The sequence below is a fragment of the Salvelinus fontinalis genome, chromosome 11, assembly GCF_029448725.1.
Source record: "Salvelinus fontinalis isolate EN_2023a chromosome 11, ASM2944872v1, whole genome shotgun sequence".
In the NCBI taxonomy this organism is placed as follows: Eukaryota; Metazoa; Chordata; class Actinopteri; order Salmoniformes; family Salmonidae; genus Salvelinus; species Salvelinus fontinalis.
This window is the reverse complement of record NC_074675.1, coordinates 38,168,596-38,190,909: the sequence shown is the minus strand read 5'-3', so window position 1 is coordinate 38,190,909 and position 22,314 is coordinate 38,168,596. Positions and strand designations below refer to the sequence as shown.

Below are 22,314 nucleotides of genomic sequence, written 5' to 3'. Positions count from 1 at the left end.
CCTAAAGAAAATGACTCAAGTAAAAGTAGAAGTCACCCAGTAAAATACTACTTGAGTAAAAGTCAAAAAGTATTTGGTTTTAAATGTACTTAAGTATCAAAAGTAAAAGTTTAAATCATTCAAAATGTCTTATATTAAGTAAAGCAGACAACACGATTTTCTTGTTATTTTAATTTAGGGATAGCCAGGGTCACAGTTCAACACTCAGACATAATTTACAAACAAAGCATTTGTGTTTAGTGAGTCTGCCAGATCAGAGGCAGTAGGGATGACCAGGGATGTTCTCTTGATAAGTGCTTAAATTAGACAATTTTCCTGTCCTGCTAAGCATTCAAAATGTAAGGAGTACATTTGGGTGTCAGGGAAAATGTAAGGAGTAAAAAGTACATTACTTTCTTCAGGGATGTAGTGGAGTAAAAGTAAAAGTTGTCAAAAAATATCAATTGTAAAGTACTGATACCCCCCAAAAACGACTTAATTAGTACTTAAAATTATTTTTACTTAAGTACTTTACACCACTGATTCTACTTCATTTTACACTCTTCACCTTTCATGTTAAGTGATGTCCCAATGAGCTTTTCCTACTAACTCTGCTGCGTGTCTGACTCCATTCAGTGTGCTGCAGGGGGAACTGGCGACCAGCCAGGCTAACTGACTCCCACAGCTTTCTCCTGTATTAGCCAAATCTCTCAGAATCTCAGAGGCATATGAGAACTTACTGTACTTGTTTTTAGAGGAACATTTGAGGAGAGAGGGTTTACCCTTATGAGAAAATGAATGTCCCCAACTGTCAATTGCTCGGAGGCTGTACACACAGGCAAACATGCAGACACACACACGCATGCGCGCAAAAACTCACAGACAGACACGTATGCATGCAAGGACACTCGTGACTGATTCCAGTGAAGTTTGAAATGGGAACTAAATTCTAGAGGCAGATAAAATGACCTGTGAAAACTAGCAATACAACGCTGCCTTGCTGACCAACTGTTGTGTATCATCCTGTAATTGACTATTTAGGCGTTTCAGTGTACGTTTACAGGTTACGGGAAGGGATTTGAAACTCATAGAGGAGAAGACTGTGTTGAAAGACAGATGCAACTTTTCTTTGGAAAATATGGCAGGAGTGGAGTAGCTAAATAAAGTTTTTTACAATCACTTTGGCACTAATTTCAGAACCTTCATGTCACTTTTCAAAACTCTAGACACAATACGCACAACCAATGATCAAAATGCACATTTTTCAAAACTAACACTTTTTCCAATTGCTTGGATACAATACACATAAAGCTAAAATCACCTGTTCAAAATGACACAACTTAACATCAAAGTACTACCATTTCAAAATTCAATTCACACATTACATCTGAGATGACTGTCTATTCATTTCATTGCAATGATCTAACTATCAATTGATACAACTGCTCAAAATGATAAATAACTGTTTTCATTTTATGGAAACTGATGAACAATATTCCATGTTTAGATCATGAAAGTTTCAGGATAACGAGATCCATTGACACCAATTACCGTGGAACATGAACCAACTACATTATCTATGGCTGTAATATTTCATCATCATTCTTTATCAGACACCGTTTCTATGGTCCCATGTACCACTTTTCTAGACCATGTTTTCAGATTTGACATTACTGTACACTCACCGGCCACTTTATTAGGTACACCTATCTAGTACTGGGTAGGACCCCCTTTTGCCGCCACAACAGCCTGAATTATTCACGGTGTTGTACGATAAGAGATGCCCTTCTGCACACCACTGTTTTAAACGGCTGTTATTTGAGCATTTGTAGCCTTTCTGTTAGCTTGAATGAGTCCGAACATTCTCCTCTGACCTCTCTCATTGACAAGGTGTTTTTTGCCCACAGAACTGCCACTCACTGAATGTGTTTTGTTAATCACACCATTCTCTGTAAACTCTAGCGACTGTAGTCAGGGCAGCTGTTTCTGAGATGCTGGAACCACCATGTGTGGAACCAACAATCATACCACGGTCAAAGTTGCTTAGATTACGCATCTTACCCGTTCTAATGTTTGGTCGAACAACAGCTAAAGCTCTCTACTCTGTATACTCTATATATTGAGTTGCAGGCATCCACGTGATTCGCTGTTCGAAGGAGCAGGCTATTTGCGTTAACACGCAGGTGTACCTAATAAAGTGGTCAGTGAGTGTATGTATGCAGGCCCTTGTAACTGCTTTTCCAATACTGCCAACTCATTACTGATGATTGATTTCACATTGTGGTACGAATATATAGTGAAATGAGTGGTATCCACCTACAACAACATAGCGATAACATTGGAGCCGGCAGGTGATCCAGGTCACAATAGAGGTCAAGCAGTGGGAGGAGGAAGACGTGGTGGTCAAAGAAATGGCAGGGGACAAGCACCCCTTCTGAGAGGTGGTCGTGGGCCTCGTTTGAGAGATGTGGGGGAATGTGGTAGAGGACAAGGCCACGGACCAAGACAGCGGCAGCAACAGTAAAGAGTGTCCAATGAAATCCGAGCAATCGTTGTAGACCATGTCGTAAATCATGTCATGACAATGACTGAGGCAGCTACAATGATTCAACCAAACCTCAGAAAATCAACCATCAGGCCTCAATCATCAGAGCTTTCCGCAATGAGAACCGGGTAAGTCTTCAGCATGCACTAAACACTCTCAATCGTCAAATGACTGTACAGTGGTTCGTTATTTAAAAGTTGCAGCGTACTGCAGCACAGCTTGCGTGGTGCCGCAGAATTCTATGGCACGTTATTTAAGTGCCAACCACTGGTACCATTAATGCTAGTTAGTGCTAATTTGACCACCAGAGGGCATCTTTGAGAAGCATTTGATAACCTTCAAAAGTGGCTGTACTAGAGAATTTAAAACCTTTTTTTGTAAGAACATAGTATATGGGACTGATTTTAAGACATTTTGCCTAATTAATTTGCTTAATATTATGGTGTTTCTATTCCAAGAAAAACTAAAAACCCTCTGGGTTTCCATTAGGATGGAACGGAAAATATGGCGCTGTACAGCGTGACGGTTGGGAGTAGGCTACAGTACAGGACTATTTAGCTAAAGAATCCCTGTGTCGTGCGGGCATGCGGGAGACCGGGATTCAATTTCCCAATGGGGAGGAAGGATTATCCTTGTAATAAGAATTTGTTCTTAACTGACTTGCCTAGTTAAATAAAGGTTACACTAAGAGCATAACATTTCCACCCCATAATTGGTCTAACCAATACCCAAACAGAGATTCAGTCAAAATAAAAATCTCATTGATTTATCAAGACCAGTTCCCATGCTTGTCTCAGAGCAGCACGAAACGGTGCTAAAATAGTTGTAGGCTATTGCTTCAAATCCTATTGCTTCTAACTTCAATATGCTCTTTAAATAAACAAGACCTACACCACTTTAAACAACACATTAATCAACACTAGTGAGACTCATGTCGCCTATGGTAGGCCTACAGTATATCGAAAAATATGACGTGACTCTCCACCAATAAATACATATAGAGGACTGGAGGATTGTAAATTAAATCCAAAAGCCTTCTCATGGGTCTCCCGGTGGCGGCCGGCATGGGTATCTGTTGCAACGCATTTTGCATTGCGATGCGGTGACTTAGACAGCTGCTCCACTGGGGAGGCCCCATCCACAAAGTATCAAAATACAGAGAGGTGTTGGTAAAAGTACAGTTGAAGTCGGAAGTTTACATACACCTTAGCCAAATACATTTAAACTCAGTTTTTCACAATTCCTGACATTTAATCCTAGTAAACATTCCCTGTCTTAGGTCAGTTAGGATCACCACTTCAATTTAAGAATGTGAAATGTCAGAATAATAGTAGAGAGAATAATTTATTTCAGCTTTAATTTCTTTCATCACATTCCCAGTGGGTCAGAAGTTTACATACACTCAATTAGTATTTAGTAGCATTGCCTTTAAATTGTTTAACTTGGGTCAAACGTTTCGGGTAGCCTTCCACAAGCTTCCCACAATAAGTTGGGTGAATTTTGGCCCATTCCTCCTGACAGAGCTGGTGTAACTGAGTTAGGTTTGTAGGCCTCCTTGCTCGCACATGCTTTTTCGGTTCTGCCCACACATTTTCGATAGAATTGAGGTCAGGGCTTTGTGATGGCCACTCCAATACCTTGACTTTGTTGTCCTTAAAGCCATATTGCCACAACTTTGGAAGTATGCTTGGGATCATTGTCCATTTGGGAGACCCATTTGCGACCAAGCTTTAACTTCCTGACTGATGTCTTGAGATGTTGCTTCAATATATCCACATAATTTGTTTCCTGCTGTTTCCTCCAGCATCTTCACAAGGTCCTTCGCTGTTGTTCTGAGACTGATTTGCACTTTTCGCACCAAAGTATGTTCATCTCTAGGAGACAGAACGCGTCTCCTTCCTGAGCGTTATGACGGCTGCGTGGTCCCATGGTGTTTATACTTGTGTACTATTGTTTGTACAGATGAGCATGGTACCTTCAGGCATTTGGAAATTGCTCCCAAGGATGAACCAGACTGCACAAAGTAGATGTCCTAACCGACTTGCCAAAACTATAGTTTGTTAACAAGAAATTTGTGGAGTCGTTGAAAAATTAGTTTTAATGACTCCAACCTAAGAGTATGTAAACTTCCGACTTCAACTGTATATTGACCTGCTAATAGCCCATGATGGGCTATTATAATACTGTAAATGGTGTCCAGGTCAGGATAACCAAAACATTTATTTATTAAAGACTATCCGAAAGAATGTTGGTACTTATTTATTTAGATCCAAAGCCATGAATGAGTGAGTCACTCAGCTTTATGTTGGTGCTGCTATATGACTATATACTATCAACTTGATAATATATAATGATATTTTGGAGGTTATTTTGTTTCCAAAAAAACGAAAGTGAGAGATTGTAATCTGAATAAAGGTCAAAATAATATTTGTAAAGGCCAAAACATTTATTTCTGTTTAAAGAAGGAGAAATGCTGGGCCAATTGTGCCGCCCTATGGGACTCCCAATCACGGTCGGATGTGATACATAATACTTTTTGTGGTATTATTTGTTGTCTTTTCTGGTGGATTAAACTGAAATTGCAACCAATCACGGCCGGTTGTGATACAGCCAACCTAACTTCGAAATACATTTGAAGATAGAATTCTCCCCCTACCCTCCTTCTAGGCAAGTCTATTGTCCAGCTACCTGCTAATAGCCATAATGGCGCTGTACAACGTGACCGTGTGTGTTTGAAAGAGTATTTTACAGGAAGCAACAATTTGTTTACCTTCATTAGACAACTTTGTTCCAATATTTATGTAATTCAGTTTATTCTCATAGTAATTCGTTATGGAGCCTTAACAAAATAAATATTGGCATTTTGAAAGAGTATTTTTCTCATTATTTTATTGACGAAAGCATAAAGATGCCATTATTAGTTACATTGTTTTAGTTTGAACGTGCAGACTGGCACTAAGAACAGCGGGAACGTTTCCCTAGTCAGCGCCATTATTAGCGCAATGGCCCTTAAAGGGTTGCTCTGTGCTACCCAGTGGGGTGAGAATATCTAAATTAATAATAATGATTCTAAAATAATAAGAATAATAAAAATAATCGCTTTGTTTAAAAAAAATAACAATATTTTGGAGATAATTTTGTTTTCAAATAACATCAAATGAGCAATAAAAAGGCCATTCTTGAACATGGGGTGAGACATTGTTACTAATTTGTAAATAAAGCCAGTTTGTTATTTAGAATCATTTATTTCTGTTTTTAGAGGGAGAGAAACCAAAAACCTAGTCATCTCATGGGTCGCCCAGCCAAAAGCCCAGCACGGGTATTGAACCAGCATCTGTAGCAACACAGCTTGCGCTCCTATGCAGTGTCTTAGACTGTTGCACTACTCAAGCGCTGTACAACAGGACCGGTCGGGAGTGGGCTACATGACAAAATAATCCTAACAAAATAAGTAATACAAACCTTAGTGTAACAACAGTTTTAGTAAGTAATACTGAAGTCGTGCACAATTATCAGTTTCTATTTAGGTTTATGTCGCCCATTCATTGTCAGCTAGAGACATGGTAGGACCCAAAAGCATAATCAGTGCTCTAACTCCCCCTTGTGCTGGTCTGGAGCAATGAAGTAGTGAGGCAGGGTACCGTACTAAATTACCTCTAAGTACCGCAGCATAATCGCAAAACTTTTAGTGGGGCAACCACTGTATATTGCATGCCAACGTGTACCACAGAGTAGGTGATGTGACTAAATGTGTTCTTACTGTAATTTTCCCTGCAGAATTGAGAATAGGCTAAATATGGGAGGCAGAGGCAAAATTCTGACAGACCGACAAGAGCGGGTGTGGTCAATTTGGATCGGGCCAGGAATGATATTTGCCTTACAGAAATTCGGCAGCACATCTTGGACAATGACGACATGTTCAACAATGTGGAAGCCATAAGTTTGCCGGCTATTGCACGCATGCTGATAAGGCACCAGGGGTCTCTAAAACAGCTATACCATGTGCCTTTAGAAAGAAATGCAGACAGAGTGAAGCAACTGAGGACTGAGTATGTTCAGGTATGTTCAGTTTCACAATGGCTGTTGTGAAAAATTCCCCCAAAATTCTACATCATTGTAATCAGTAATTCTCTTTCCAAAACGTATTTTTAGAAGGTGATGGAGCTGGATGCTGATGAAAACCATCACAATTCCTCTTTTTGGATGAGGCAGGCTTCAACCTGGCCAAAACAAGGAGGAGAGGTCGGAATTTCATTGGCCAACGGGCAACCATCCAAGCACCTGGACAACATCACCATGTGTGCGGCTATATTGGAAGATGGTGTGGTGGGACGCAGACATCGTATTGGATCATATAATGCAGCTCTCCGTGTAACTTTCCTTGATGAGCTAAATCAGGTCTGTAGAGCTGATGGCGTGTGGGATAATGTCAGGTTCCACCATGCTCAAATGGTGCAAGCATGGTTTCAGGCCCATCCACAATTTTCCACCCTGTACTTACCCCCATAATCTCCTTTCCTTAACACGATTGAGGATTTTTTCTCCACATGGAGGTGGAAGGAATATGATAGGCGCCTTCACGAACAAGCCACCCTTCTCCAGGCTATGGATGACGCATGCAATGATTCGCCATGCCCGAAGATTCTTCCCAAGATGTTTGGCTCATGAAAACATCCATTGCGATGTGGCTGAGAACCTGTGGCCAAATCCACAAGACAGGGTTGATGGAAATATAGAAGTACAGTAATCAATCCGTTGTTTTGCTTTTTACAGTAAGCCAGGTGAAGAATACTGCATTTGACGTTTTACTGTTGTTTTTTTCTTTTTTGTAGCTCATTATTTTTGCTTTGATTCAAAGAAACCTATGTTGTGATTTTATTGTAATTCATCAATACACTTCAGATGTTGTTCAATGATTCCACTGTGTCTGTAGTATTCTCTCTACTGGTCCTTTTACAGTGATGTATTTACGTGTAGTACCATCATGAAACAATTTTGTACTACAATATTTAATGATTGTACGAACAACCACACAGTATCTTGTGTGTGGGTGACCTAAATTAATGTTCCTATGGTATTTCATGATAAATTAGTTATTTTAACCAATGATTCTGAAAGTGCAAGGTTTCTTTAAAGATATGAATGCACAATGTAATGTTTTGAACATTGGACAGCCTGTGTTACAAGTGATGTCTGTTTTGAGTTGTGCGTCTAGAGTTTTGAAAAATGACCACAAGGTTCTGAAATTAGTGCCAAAGTGATTGTAAAAAATTGTAAGATGTTGAACTGTAGAGGTCTAGGAGAGTACGACATACAGTGTGTGTGTGTGTGTGTGTGTGTGTGTGTGTGTGTGTGTGTGTGTGTGTGTGTGTGTGTGTGTTTGTGTGTCCAGTCCATCCTCACCCAGGGCACAGTCTAGGCTGTCTCCTCCATTCCTCCTGTCTCCTCCCTCAGTGCTGCTCTGCAGGGCCTGTTTCAGGGTGACCACCCACTCCTCCATCTCCGCCTCGCTGTCCGCAGACAGGAGGTGGCTGTAGCGCTCCTGCATCTTCAGCTCAAAGCCGTTACGGCGCATCTTAGGACACTGAAGGGGGGGGGGCGGGAACAGAGGGTTGGTTGGTCATTTAGTAACATCATCTTAAAGCAGTTCCAACCAATCTTAGGGCACCTGGGGTGAACATATAGACGTTTGGTTGGAGTCATTTAAACATTGTGGCTCAAAGTTCAGAGGTGTTACGGCGCATCTTAGGGCGCTGGGGAGGAGAAAAAGAGAACAAGTCTGGTTGGATCAGCATATCACCTAATAACACTCGGCTCAATGCTCAAACGTGCTTGTGAGTGGACAGCTAATATTTACATTTCAAGTTTAGCAAACTTGGATCTAATTGCTAGCTAGATAACGAGGTAGAACAGTAGAATTGTTATGAACACACCCTTCTGTCTGTCTCCAACTGTTTGAACAGCATGTTAGCCTGTCCACTTTGTTCAATCAATACCTTATTTCTCAGAATGAGAACGAGTTGCCAATTCCCTATATTGTGTTTTATGCTTATTGCACATTTATAAAACACAGACTAGACAGCTAGTATAACAGTCTTTGGTTAAAATGCTGCTAGGTACCGATTTAGGCCTAAATCTTTATTAGCAACTAATCCCACTGGACACAGACGTCATTTCAACGTGTAGTTTGGTTTACAATTGGAAGTTGTCAACTAACGTGAATTCAACGTGAAATCAACAAAAAAAAGTCACCATATTGGATTTGGTTAAAAGTTGGGTGAAAAAAAGACTAAATTCCCTAACGTTGATGACTTTTGCAAATCCAATCAGTTTTCCAAGTCGATCCAACATCATCACATTGAATTCTTTGTTGAAATGACGTGGAAACAACGATGATTCAACCAGTTTTTCCCCAGTGGGCTGTTGTGTTAAAAGCCTAAATCTGAGTGTGCTGCTGCCATTTCTGCCTCTTTAGAGTCCAGAGATGTATTACCTATTAATTGTATTAGCATAGAATGATTTATTTGATTATCACAGACTTCCCTCCATGGCTGGCAGGAGGAAAGTCTACCGTCTAGGACAGACAAGACAATATATTTAGATTTGTCTCTCTCCATAAAGCCCAGAGCGGATGGTGTGTCTCTGTAAGGAAATGGTCAATCTATTCCCGGGACACATTAGGAACAAACATTAACCATATACAAAGATATACTGTACTGTATTATTCACAACAACCATACGACGTCAATGATTTCCAAGTCAAGGTGAAATAAGGGACCGTATTCAATGAGCATCTCAAAGTAGCTGATCTAAGATCAGTTCCCCCGTCCATGTAATCTAAGGAATTGTAATCTAAAAGACCAGACTGATCCTAGATCAGCACTCCTACTCAGAGACTCTTTGTGAATAAGGGCCCAGGTCACCTGAATGACGTCTATACAGGAGTCCAGGTAGATGGATCCTTTGGTGTCCTTGCAGTTCTTCTCATCCTTGTAGGAGTTGAGGATGTAGGAGCCGTCTGGCAGCTGGGACAGGTAGAAATACCTCCTCTTAAACACCTGATAATCAGAAGAAGGGTTTCAATTCAAAATCATCCAATAGCCACGCCGCTTTTATTTCTAATAGTGTCCATCTGCTGTACAGTCTAGTGGATGTGTGGGTACAAAGGTAGATACGGCTGGTGATCAAATGTATTGTTGTGGAACTCAAACACAGTTGTAGATACCTTTTTTGATTAGCTGAGTCAGGTAGCGCCCTATCAAATCCGCGATGCGGAGAACGCGGACGGAATCACGGAATCCAGACATTATAACGGAATTGAACAATATTTAAAAATGCATTTAATTTATTCGAAAATTAATTAGATCAGGATTATTGTAAAACGGCTCCGGATTATCATAAGACATGAACAAAATGCATCACTGATTCTTATTTTCCTTTATTTCTGAAGAGGCAACGGGAATGGCCCTGTCCATGTGTGCGTGTTTGTTGGTCTACCACTTTGTGTAGCCTTTAGCGATGATGCTAATGATAACCGTCTTATGGTAGATGGAAAGGCTTTCCCCAAAAACACAAATGTTAACAACAAAGTAGCCTACCTGCATAATGATATTATGATTATTTGGTGATTTGTGATTAGCAAACTCTACAATCAGAAACAGAGCTAAGCAAACACGTCTCTTGCTGGTGCACACCTGAATTAAAGGTTATGTACACCCCAAAATAAAAATGTATTCGATTTTTCCAAGTCCTCAAGTGGTCTCCTGATGTGGTTTAAGCGTTGTTGTGTACTTAGAACATCCAATTGTGTTGTTTTTAATAAAATAAAATAAAAGATTTTGAGAGCAAAAACTGAAACCTGGGAAAACAAAACGGGAAAAATTGAATATTTATATATAACTGATTTTATAGGGCCCTAATCAGGTATGTTAGTGCTGAACAAAAGCCTTCACAGTGCTTTTGTGGTACATGATCTACGTCATTTCTTCAGACCCCATGACTTTTTCCACATTTTATTTCGTTACAGCCTTATTCTAAAATTGATGTAATTTTTTTGTAATTTTTTTACTCATACCCCATAATGTCAAAGCAAGACAAGTTTTTAGAAATTTTTGCAAATAAAATATATCACATTTACATAAGTATTCAAACCCTTTGAACCATTTTTGGCAGCGATTACAGCCTTGAGTCTTCTTGGGTATGATGCCACAAGCTTGGCACACCTGTATTAGGGGTGATTCTCCCACTATTCATCCCTCTCTGCAAATCCTCTCAAGCTCTGTCAGGTTGGATGGGGAGCGTCAGTGCACAGCTATTTTCAGGTCTCTTCAGAGATGTTCAATCGGGTTCAAGTCCGGGCTCTGGCTGGGCCACTCAAGGACATTCAGAGACTTGTCCCGAAGCCACTCCTGCGTTGTCTTGGCTGTGTGCTTAGGGTCGTTTTCCTGTTGGAAGGTGAACCTTCTCCCCAGTCTGAGGTCCTGATCACTCTGGAGAAGGTTTCATCAAGGATCTCTCTGATCTTTGCTCTGTTCATCTTTCCCTTGATCCTGACTAGTCTCCCAGTCCCTGCCGCTGAAAAACATCCCCACAGCATGATGCTGCCATCACCATGCTTCACCGTAGGGATGGTGCCAAAGAGTTCAGTCTTGGTTTCATCAGACCAGAGAATCTTGTTTCTCATGGTCTGTGAGTCCTTTAGGTGCCTTTTGGCAAACTCCAAGCGGGCTGTCATGTGCCTTTTACTGAGAAGTGGCTTCCGTCTTCCGGCCACTCTACCATAAAGGCCTGATTGGTGGAGCGCTGCAGAGATGATTGTCCTTCTGGAAGGTTCTCCCATCTCCACAGAGGAACTGTCAGAGTGACAGTTCTTGGTCACCTACCTGACTAAGGCCCTTCTCCCCCGATTGCTCAGTTTGGCTGGGCGGCCAGCTCTAGAAAGTCTGGGTGGTTCCAAACGTCTTTAATTTAAGAATGATGGAGGCCACTTTGTTCTTGGGGACCTTCAATGCTGCAGAAATGTTTTGGTCCCCTTCCCCAGATCTGTGCCCGGACACTGTCTTTGAGCTCTACGGACAATTCCTCCGACCTCATGGCTTGGTTTTTGCTCTGACATGCACTGTCAACTGTGGGACCTTATATAGACAGGTGTGTGCCTTTCCAAATCATTTAGTTATGACATTTGTGTTTCTTTACGTAATATGTAATTGTTGTACTGTATGTGTGTCTATAGTTTTGTTCAATATTGTGTTAGAGTATAAAAATTGTTTCGTCTGAAACTTTGTTCTCCCTGCTGCTGTTGCACCAGGTCTCTCTTGAAAAATAGATTTTATCTCAATGACAAAAACCCATATAGGTTAAATAAGGTTAAATAAATAAAAAAAGCACACAAATATCCAATCAATTGAATTTACCATAGGTGTACTCCAATCAAGTTGTAGAAACATCTCAAGGATGATCAATGGAAACAGGATGCACCTGAGCTCAATTTCAAGTCTCATAACAAAGGGTTGGAATACTTACATAAATAAGGTGTTTTTGTTTTTAATTTTTAATAAATGTGCAAACATTTCAAAAACCTGTTTTCCCTTTGTCATTATGTGGTATTGTATGTAGATGGATGAGAATTGGTTTAAAAAAAAAAATCAATTTAAGAATAAGACTGTAACGTACATTTTTGGAGAAAAAGTCAAGGGGTCTGAGTACTTTCCGAATGCACTGTATAGTCAGTAGACAAGGATGGTGGGTGAGCTGTTCTGACTCACCCTCATGGAGACAGACAGGCTGCTGTTGATGTTGGCTTTCTGCAGCCAGCCCTGCTTCATGATACCCCCTCTCTGAGAGCACAGAGATGACGAGTCCTGGTGACACACACACACACACACACACACACACACACACACACACACACACACACACACACACACACACACACACACACACACACACACACACACACACACACACACACACACACAGCTCAGTTAACAAATTGAGAAGTGGCACTATCCTTTGCGCTCGTCCGATCGTAAGTACGCCTCTCTCTAGTTCTGTCATGTAATCCAATTGGCTGAGCTCTCTTCTCTGTCCTCCCACATCACTCCCACCCTTCTCTTGCTCTGAGTGGTGCTCTGAGAACCCCCTTCATTCCTCTATCCACCCCTCTACTCTATCAATCCCACATGAATTTTTTTTCCAGTTTACTCTAGAATACTCCTGTACTTACTATATAATTATCTAGTAAACTGTAGTATACTATACTACACACTGTAGTATCCCTCTGCCATGTGTAATTCTGACTTTAGAATTTTGTAGTATACAGTAGAATACTATAGTAAATACTGCAGTATCCTACAGGCTGCAAAAACACTACAGTAATTACTACAATAATGACTCAAAAAACGCAATAGTCCGCAAGTAGGTTTCCTCCAGGAGAAACCCCTACTGTTATATCAAAGATAGTAAAACTACAGTAATTGTCACGTTCTGACCTTAGTTCTTTTGTTATTTCTTTGTTTTAGTATGGTCAGGGCGTCAGTTGGGTGGGTTATCTATGTTCGTTTTTCTATGTTGTTTTTTTCGTTTGGCCTGGTATGATTCTCAATCAGAGGCATGTGTCGTTAGTTGTCTCTGATTGAGAATCATACTTAGGTAGCCTTTTTCCACCTGTGTTGGGTGGGTGTTTATTTTCTGTGTCTGTGTGTCCCACACGGAACTGTTTCGGTTAGTTATTTCACGTGTCGTTTATTGTTTTGTTTCAGTGTTCGATTGTTTTATTAAAGAGCATGAACACGTACCACGCTGCGCATTGGTCCTCCGATCCTTCCAACTACTCCTCCTCGGAAGAGGAGGAAGACAGCCGTTACAGTAATGTCCGCAAAAACACTACAGTAAATACTACTGTATACTACAGTCTGCAAAAACACTACAGTAATTACTATAGTATATACTACGAAAACAATTACTATGGGATTTATCCTATAGAGTAAATTACAGTCATGTCCGCAACACTACAGTATTCACTGTAATGTTTTTGAGGACTACAGTCCGAAAAAATACTCTGAATACTCTGAAATTTATACCATAGTATACTATAGTATTTTTCATGTGGGATTCCTCACCAATCTCCCTGATTGCATTATCATTGATTAATTCTTATGGTCACTCCTCTCCTCTCTCTCTCCATTGCTCTGTTTCCCTCCCTCCCACCCTCAATATATATATATATTATATATATATATCTCTCTCTCCAGTGGTTATAAAAGTAGGCTGGGATAAAAGGAGTAGGCTACATATAGAGCTACAGTATCCTGATTCCTGCTGACAAACAAAACAAAAAGCAGGAATTACCAGTGACTTGCTCAATAAGGAAGTGGTCAGATGACGCAGATGCTAAGCTTCAGGACTGTTTTGCTAGCACAGACTGGAATATGTTCTGGGATTCTACTGATGACATTGAGGAGTACATCACATCAGTCACTGGGTTCATCAATAAGTGCATCGATGACGTTGTCCCCACAGTGACTGTACGTACATACTCCAACCAGAAGCAATGGATTACAGGCAACATCTGCACTTAGCTAAAGCGTAGGGCTGGCTCTTTCAAGGAGCGGGACTCTAACCCTGACACTTATAAGAAATCCTGCTATGCCCTCTGACAAAACATCAAACAGGCAAAGCGTCAATACAGGACTACACCGGCTCTGCTTGTCGGGATGTGGCAGGGCTTGCAAACTACTACGGACCACAAAGGGAAGCACAGCCGCGAGCTGCCCAGGGACATGAGCCTACCAGACGAGCTAAATACCTTATATGCTCGGTTCGAGGCAAGCAACACTGAAACATGCATGAGATCATCAGCTATCCGGATGACTATGTGATCACCCTCTCCGTAACCGACGTGCGTAAGACCCTTAAACAGGTCAACATTCACAAGGCCGCAGGGCCAGACGGATTACCAGGATGTGTACTCTGAGCATGCGCTGACCAACTGGCAAGTGTCTTCACTGACATTTTCAACCTGTCCCTGACCGAGTCTGTAATACCAACATGTTTCAAGCAGACAACCATAGTCCATGTGCCCAAGAACACCAAGGTAACCTGCCTAAATGACTACCGACCTGTAGCACTCACGTCTGTAGCCATGAAGTGGCTAACATCAACACCATTATCCCAGAAAATCTAGACCCACTCCAATTTGCATACCACCCCCAACAGATCCACATATGACGCAATCTCTGTTGCATTGAGGAGATCCACATATGACGCAATCTACTGATGACATTGAGGAGTACATCACATCAGTCACTGGGTTCATCAATAAGTGCAGCGATGACGTCGTCCCCACAGTGACTGTACGTACATACTCCAACCAGAAGCAATGGATTACAGGCAACATCTGCACTTAGCTAAAGGGTAGGGCTGCCTCTTTCAAGGAGCGGGGCTCTAACCCTGACACTTATAAGAAATCCTGCTATGCCCTCTGACGAAACATCAAACAGGCAAAGCGTCAATACAGGACTACACCGGCTCTGCTTGTCGGGATGTGGCAGGGCTTGAAAACTACTACGGACCACAAAGGGAAGCACAGCCGCGAGCTGCCCAGTGACACGAGCCTACCAGACGAGCTAAATACCTTATATGCTCGGTTCAAGGCAAGCAACACTGAAACATGCATGAAATCATCAGCTATCCGGATGACTATGTGATCACCCTCTCCGTAACCGACGCGCGTAAGACCCTTAAACAGGTCAACATTCACAAGGCCGCAGGGCCAGACGGATTACCAGGATGTGTACTCTGAGCATGCGCTGACCAACTGGCAAGTGTCTTCACTGACATTTTCAACCTGACCCTAGACCCACTCCAATTTGCATACCGCCCCCAACAGATCCACATATGACGCAATCTCTGTTGCACTCCACACTGCCCTTTCCCACCTGGACAAAAATAACACCTATGTGAGAATGCTATTCATTGACTGCAGCTCAGTGTTCAACACCATAGTGCCGTCAAAGCTCATCACTAAGCTAAGGACCGTGGGACTAAAGACCTCCCTCTGCAGCTGGATCCTGAACTTCCTGACGGGCCGCCCCCAGGTAGTAAGGGTAGGTAACAACACATCTGCCACGCTGATCCTCAACACAGGGGCCCCTCAGGGGTGTGTGCTCAGCCCCCTCCTGTACTCCCTGTTCACCCATGATTGCATGGCCGAGCATGACTCCAACACCATCATTAAGTTTGCCGACGACACAACGTGGCAGGCCTGATCACCGACAACAATGAGACAGCCTATAGGGAGGAGCTCAGAGACATGGCAGTGTGGTGCAAGGATAACAACCTCTCCCTCAACGTGATCAAGACAAAGGAGATGATTGTGGACTACAGAAAAAGGAGGACCGAGCATACCCCCATTCTCATCAACGGGGCTGTAGTGGAGCAGGTTGAGAGCTTCAAGTTCCTTGGTGTTCACATCTCCAACAAACTATCATGGTCCAAACACACCAAGGCAGTTGTGAAGAGGGCATGACAACACCTATTCCCCCTCAGGAGACTGAAAACCTTTGGCATGGGTCCTCAGATCCTCACAAAGTTCTACAGCTGCAGCATCGAGAGCATCCTGACTGGCTACATCACCGCCTGGTACGTTGGAACTGCTCGGCCTCCAACCGCAAAGCACTACAGAGTGAAGTTCGTACGGCCCAGTACATCAATGGGGCCAAGCTTCCTGCCATCCAGGACCTCTGTACCAGGCGGTGTCAGAGGAAGGCCCTAAAAATTGCCAAAGACTCCAGCCACCCTAGTCATAGACTGTTCTCTCTGCTACCGCACGGCAAGCAGTACCGGAGCACCAAGTCTTGGACCAAAAGGCTTCTTAACAGCTTCTACCCCCAAGCCATAAGACTCCTGAACAGCTAATGAAATGGCTACCCGGACTATTTGATTGCCCCCCCCACACATTTGTATGCTGCTGCTACTCTCTGTTTATTATCCATGCATAGTCAGTTTACATCTACCTATATGTACATATGACCTCAATTACCTCAACTAACCGGTGCCCCCGCACATTGACTCTGTAGCGGTACCCCCTGTATATAGCCTCGCTATTGTTATTTTATTGTTGCTCTGTAATTTTTTGTTATTTTTCTATTTTTCATTTTAATTTTAATTTTTGTATTTCATTTTTTTGTATTTTTTTAAAACTTCAGTTTATTTGAGTAAATACTTTCTTAACCCTTATTTTTCTTAAAACTGCATTGTTGGTTAAGGGCTTTCACTGTAAGGTCTACACCGGTTGTATTCGGCGCATGTGCCAAAACTATTTGATTTAATACACTATTACTGCTCTCTGCCTCTGACACAAGATGTCTGGGGTGTAGCAGTAAAGGACATTGTAAGTCATGTAACATTAGCCAGCATCTTTTTGTGCTGCCTGGATTGATAGATGGCCTCTGCTCTGCTCTCTTTCTCCCTCTCTCTTTAGTACTTTGCTAAAATGGCAGCCTATTTCCCTGTATAGTGCACTACATTTGGGCCCAGGACCCATAGGGCTCTGGTCAAAGGTAGTGCACTATATAGGGAATAGGGTTCCATTGTAGCCGCAGCCCTGGAGTGATTCAGTGATAGCCTCTGCTGTCTGCTCTGTGCTCTCAGCAATATGTCTGGCAGCTGTTTATTTTCCTTCAATCGTTCAATTACAACCCTTTTAATGTTAAGTTTATCCACATCCGGCCAGGCCAATGAGGGGTCGATGAGAACTATTTTTAGAAAAGTGCAGCTCTGGTTTCACTGCTAAAGAGGATTGAGGAGGACTTAGGCTCATTAGGCGAGCGAGCTACCGGCTGGCTGCAGTAGCCTGGTCCCAGATCTGTTTGTGCTGTCTTGCGTACTCCTAATGTGACAATGACCATAGGCGTAGGCAAGATAGCACAAACACATCTGGAAACAGGCTGTGGCTGTAGACCCTACTGAGTACAGCTGCAAATGCTCTCCCGCCACAAAACCACATCATAGTGGCACAGTGGCGGTTAGGATTTCTGGATGTAAGCTACGGTATCTCTGTTGAATTACTGTTATTTGATGCATTGTATTGTATTGTTAGCATCTTTTCTAAAACGCTTTGGGGGGGGATGCAGCAATGTGTTGATGTTATGCTCAAAGTCAAAATGTTATTTTAAACATGACCACCACCAAGCCAACAAGACCTAGAGGATGTGAGTGAACTGGCCACACAAAAGACCCTTGAGCATACCAGACCACTCACCATCGTCTGATAATCAATGTCTCTCTCTCTCGCACACATGTACGTAGGTGCGCACACACACATACACACACACACAGACTGGTCCATCACCCCCAGGCCTAACATTCCACTCACCTCATCTTTAGCGTCTTCATCGATCTCAAACACGTGAGCCGGCAGCTTGTCCATCTTCAGGCCTTTACTGTGAAAACACATGTCGAGTGAGAGAGAGGGTTGTTGTGTGAGAGAGAGGGTTGTTGTGTGAGAGAGAGGGTTGTTGTGTGAGAGAGAGGGTTGTTGTCTGAGAGAGAAGGTTGTTGTCTGAGAGAGAAGGTTGTTGTCTGAGAGAGAAGGTTGTTGTCTGAGAGAGAAGGTTGTTGTCTGAGAGAGAGGGTTGTTGTGTGAGAGAGAGGGTTGTTGTGTGAGAGAGAAGGTTGTTGTCTGAGAGAGAAGGTTGTTGTCTGAGAGAGAAGGTTGTTGTCTGAGAGAGGAGGTTGTTGTCTGAGAGAGAGGGTTGTTGTGTGAGAGAGAGGGTTGTTGTGTGGGAGAGAGGGTTGTTGTGTGGGAGAGAGGGTTGTTGTGTGAGAGAGAAGGTTGTTGTGTGAGAGAGAGGGTTGTTGTGTGAGAGAGAGGATTGTTGTGTGGGAGAGAGGGTTGTTGTGTGGGAGAGAGGGTTGTTGTCTGAGAGAGAGGGTTGTTGTGTGAGAGAGAGGGTTGTTGTGTGGGAGAGAGGGTTGTTGTGTGGGAGAGAGGGTTGTTGTGTGGGAGAGAGGGTTGTTGTCTGAGAGAGAGGGTTGTTGTGTGAGAGAGAGGGTTGTTGTGTGAGAGAGAGGGTTGTTGTGTGGGAGAGAGGGTTGTTGTGTGAGAGAGAGGGTTGTTGTGTGAGAGAGAGGGTTGTTGTGTGAGAGAGAGGGTTGTTGTGTGAGAGAGAGGGTTGTTGTGTGAGAGAGAGGGTTGTTGTGTGAGAGAGAGGGTTGTTGTCTGAGAGAGAGGGTTGTTGTGTGAGAGAGAGGGTTGTTGTGTGAGAGAGAAGGTTGTTGTGTGAGAGGGAGGGTTGTTGTCTGAGAGAGAAGGTTGTTGTCTGAGAGAGAGGGTTGTTGTGTGAGAGGGAGGGTTGTTGTCTGAGAGAGAAGGTTGTTGTGTGAGAGAGAGGGTTGTTGTGTGTCAGCAACCCAGAACTATATACTCAATACATCAACTCCTTTCTACTGTATCTTGGTTCTGGTCATTTCAAGAGTGTGTCTTTGTACAGTATCAAAAGCTAGTCTAAATCCTCAATGGATCAAAAGCTAGGCTATATCCTCAATGGATCTACAGCTAGGCTATATCCTCAATGGATCTACAGCTAGGCTATATCCTCAATGGATCAACAGCTAGGCTATATCCTCAATGGATCAACAGCTAGGCTATATCCTCAATGGATCAACAGCTAGGCTATATCCTCAATGGATCTACAGCTAGACTATATCCTCAATGGATCTACAGCTAGGCTATATCCTCAATGGATCAACAGCTAGGCTATATCCTCAATGGATCAACAGCTAGGCTATATCCTCAATGGATCAACAGCTAGGCTATATCCTCAATGGATCAAAAGCTAAGCTGTATCCTCATTGGATCAAACGCTAGGCTATAACCTCAATGGATCAACAGCTAGGCTATAACCTCAATGGATCAAAAGCTAGGCTATAACCTCAATGGATCAACAGCTAGTCTAAATCCTCAATGGATCAACAGCTAGGCTATATCCTCAATGGATCAACAGCTAGGCTATATCCTCAATGGATCAATAGCTAGTCTAAATCCTTAATGGATCAATAGCTAGTCTAAATCCTCAATGGATCAACAGCTAGGCTATATCCTCAATGGATCAACAGCTAGGCTATATCCTCAATGGATCAACAGCTAGGCTATATCCTCAATGGATCAACAGCTAGGCTATATCTTTAACGGATCAACAGCTAGGCTATATCCTCAATGGATCAACAGCTAGGCTATATCCTCAATGGATCAATAGCTAGTCTAAATACTCAACGGATCAACAGCTAGGCTATATCCTCAATGGATCAACAGCTAGGCTATATCCTCAATGGATCAACAGCTAGGCTATATCCTCAATGGATCAACAGCTAGTCTAAATCCTTAAAGGAACAACAGCTAGTATAAATCCTCAATGGATCAACAGCTAGTCTATATCGTCAATACATCTACGCCTTGCTTCCTATCTACAATCTGGTCATTTCTATGCTGTTTCTTTCTATCAATGGCTTTTCTTTTCCAGATTTATAGCACCTTGGAAGCATGCGTGTGTCAATAGCTTTTCTATTCTAGACTTACGTTGGGAGCATGCGGAAATCTCCCGAGTACGCTTCATATTTGTAGTTGATGACATGCCAGTCCGTGTTGTAAGTCTTGATGCACTGCCAAACAGGTCAACATTAGAGCTCAATTAGTAACATTACAACACCAGGGGACCAGGGTAATAAAGAGTTCACAGTTCACACCATACCAGAAAAGTGTCATTGTATGTCAAGTTTAGAGGTCGACCGGCATGGCCGATTAATTAAGGCCGATTTCAAATTTTCATAAAAATCTGTAATTGGCATTTTTGGATGCCAATTATGGACAATTATATTGCACTCCACGTGGAGACTGCGTGGCAGGCTGACCACTTGTTACGCGAGTGCAGCAATGAGCCAGGGTAAGTTCCTAGCTAGCATTAAACTTATCTTATAAAAAACAATCAATCTTAACATAATCACTAGTTAACTACACATGGTTGATGATATTACTAGTTTATCTAGCTTGTCCTGCGTTGCATATAATCAATGCGGTGCATGTTAATTTATCATCGAATCACAGCCTACTTCGCCAAATGGGTGATGATTTAACAAGCGCATTCGTGAAAAAAGCACTGTCATTGCACCAATGTGTACCTAACCATAAACATCAATGCTTTTCTTAAAATCAATACACAATTATTATTTTTTACACCCGCATATTTAGTTAATATTGCCTGCTAACATTAATTTATTTGAACTATGTCAGGATTTGGCCAGGATTGTTCCGGTTTTGGTCACTAGATGCCCCCATTGGGCTTTTTTGACCCTTTTGTTTTCCCTTATTTCCAGTTATTATTTGCACCTGTGCCTCGTTTCCCTTGTATGTATTTAAACCCTTAGTTTTCCTCAGTTCTTTGCTCTTTGTTTGAATGTTAGCACCCAGCCCCAGCCATGCTGTGAACTTTTGTTTTTTCCCTGCTGTACTTACCACTTTTGTGGATTTACCTTGTGACTTGTAGGATATACCTTTTTTCTCTTGGAATTACTTTTGACGTTGTGGATTTATATTTTTGCCTGAAGTACTTTCCGTCTCAAGTACTGCTGTGTCTGCCTCATCTTCTGGGTTCTGCCAACTATTAGTGGCTCAGTTTGCTAAGTGACTGTTTCTCTCACCGGAGACCTGAGTTCGTAACCGGGTCCTGACAAACTAGGGAAATTGTGTCACTTCTCTTGCGTTCTGTGCATGCAGAGTCAGGGTATATGCAGCAGTTTGGGCCTCCTGGCTCGTTGCGAACTGTGTGAAGACCATTTCTTACTAACAAAGACCATAATTAATTTGCCTGAATTTTACATAATTATGACATAGCATTGAAGGTTGTGCAATGTTACAGCAATATTTAGACTTAGGGATACCACCCGTTCAATGAAATAGGGAACGGTTCCGTATTTCACTGAAAGAATAAAAGTTTTGTTTTCTAAATTATAGTTTCCGGAATTGACCATATTAATGACCTAAGGCTCATATTTCTGTGTGTTTATTATATTATAATTAAGTCTTTAATTTGATATTTGATAGAGCAGTCTGACTGAGCGGTGGTAGGCAGCAGCAGGCTTACAAGCATTCATTCAAAACAGCACTTTCTAGCAGCTCTTCACTTTATGACTTCAAGCCTATCAACTCCCGAGATTAGGCTGGCAATACTATAGTGCGTATAAGAACGTCCAATAGTCAAAGATATACGAAATACAAATGGTATAGAGAGAAATAGTCCTATAATTCCTATAATAACTACAACCTAAAACTTCTTAACTGGGAATATTAACTGGTCAACATCTCTCTATTGGGACCAACCAGTAGTTTGTTTCTGGTCAGGCATCGAAGTTCCTATTGATTGCTATTACGATATAGGCTTGTCAAGTTTTGTCTACAGGCATTTATTTGTTGTGTACTAGTGTTGACTGAATGAGAACCTCTTTGGCAAACAGGCTCTTGGCGTCCCTCTCTGCATTCTGGGGCACGGAGGGAACCACGGTCCTCCTCTGACGAGAGATCTGAGACTCCTACACAGAGAGGGAGAGGAGGGGGGGGGGGGGGGGGGGGGGGGGTTTGGAAAGAGATGAGGGTGAACAGTCGTTTAGGCTTTTACTGCTTTGTGTCTCCTGATCAGAACCACGTGTGTTTGAATAATGTGTATTTGAAAGAGTCCCAATAATCTGTCAGTGACTGAGTTAAACTGGACTGGCTGGGTCGCTTGGTTTGAACTAAT

The 22,314-nt window shown here is 42.3% G+C and overlaps 1 protein-coding gene across 7 annotated transcripts in view; it reads right to left on the bottom strand.

The window, feature by feature from the left end:
• The window catches only part of LOC129865677 (dedicator of cytokinesis protein 11-like), a 118,041-nt gene that overhangs the window by 86,166 nt on the left and 9,561 nt on the right, over positions 1-22,314 (bottom strand). For all 7 annotated transcript variants that reach the window (XM_055938626.1, XM_055938627.1, XM_055938628.1 and 4 more), the window contains exons 3-8: positions 22,019-22,108; positions 20,103-20,185; positions 17,901-17,967; positions 12,289-12,384; positions 9,448-9,582; positions 7,928-8,108 (exon numbers count right to left, since the gene is read on the bottom strand). In XM_055938626.1, coding sequence (XP_055794601.1) covers positions 7,928-8,108; positions 9,448-9,582; positions 12,289-12,384; positions 17,901-17,967; positions 20,103-20,185; positions 22,019-22,108 — 652 coding nt within the window. The remainder of the gene's footprint in view (positions 1-7,927; positions 8,109-9,447; positions 9,583-12,288; positions 12,385-17,900; positions 17,968-20,102; positions 20,186-22,018; positions 22,109-22,314) is intronic.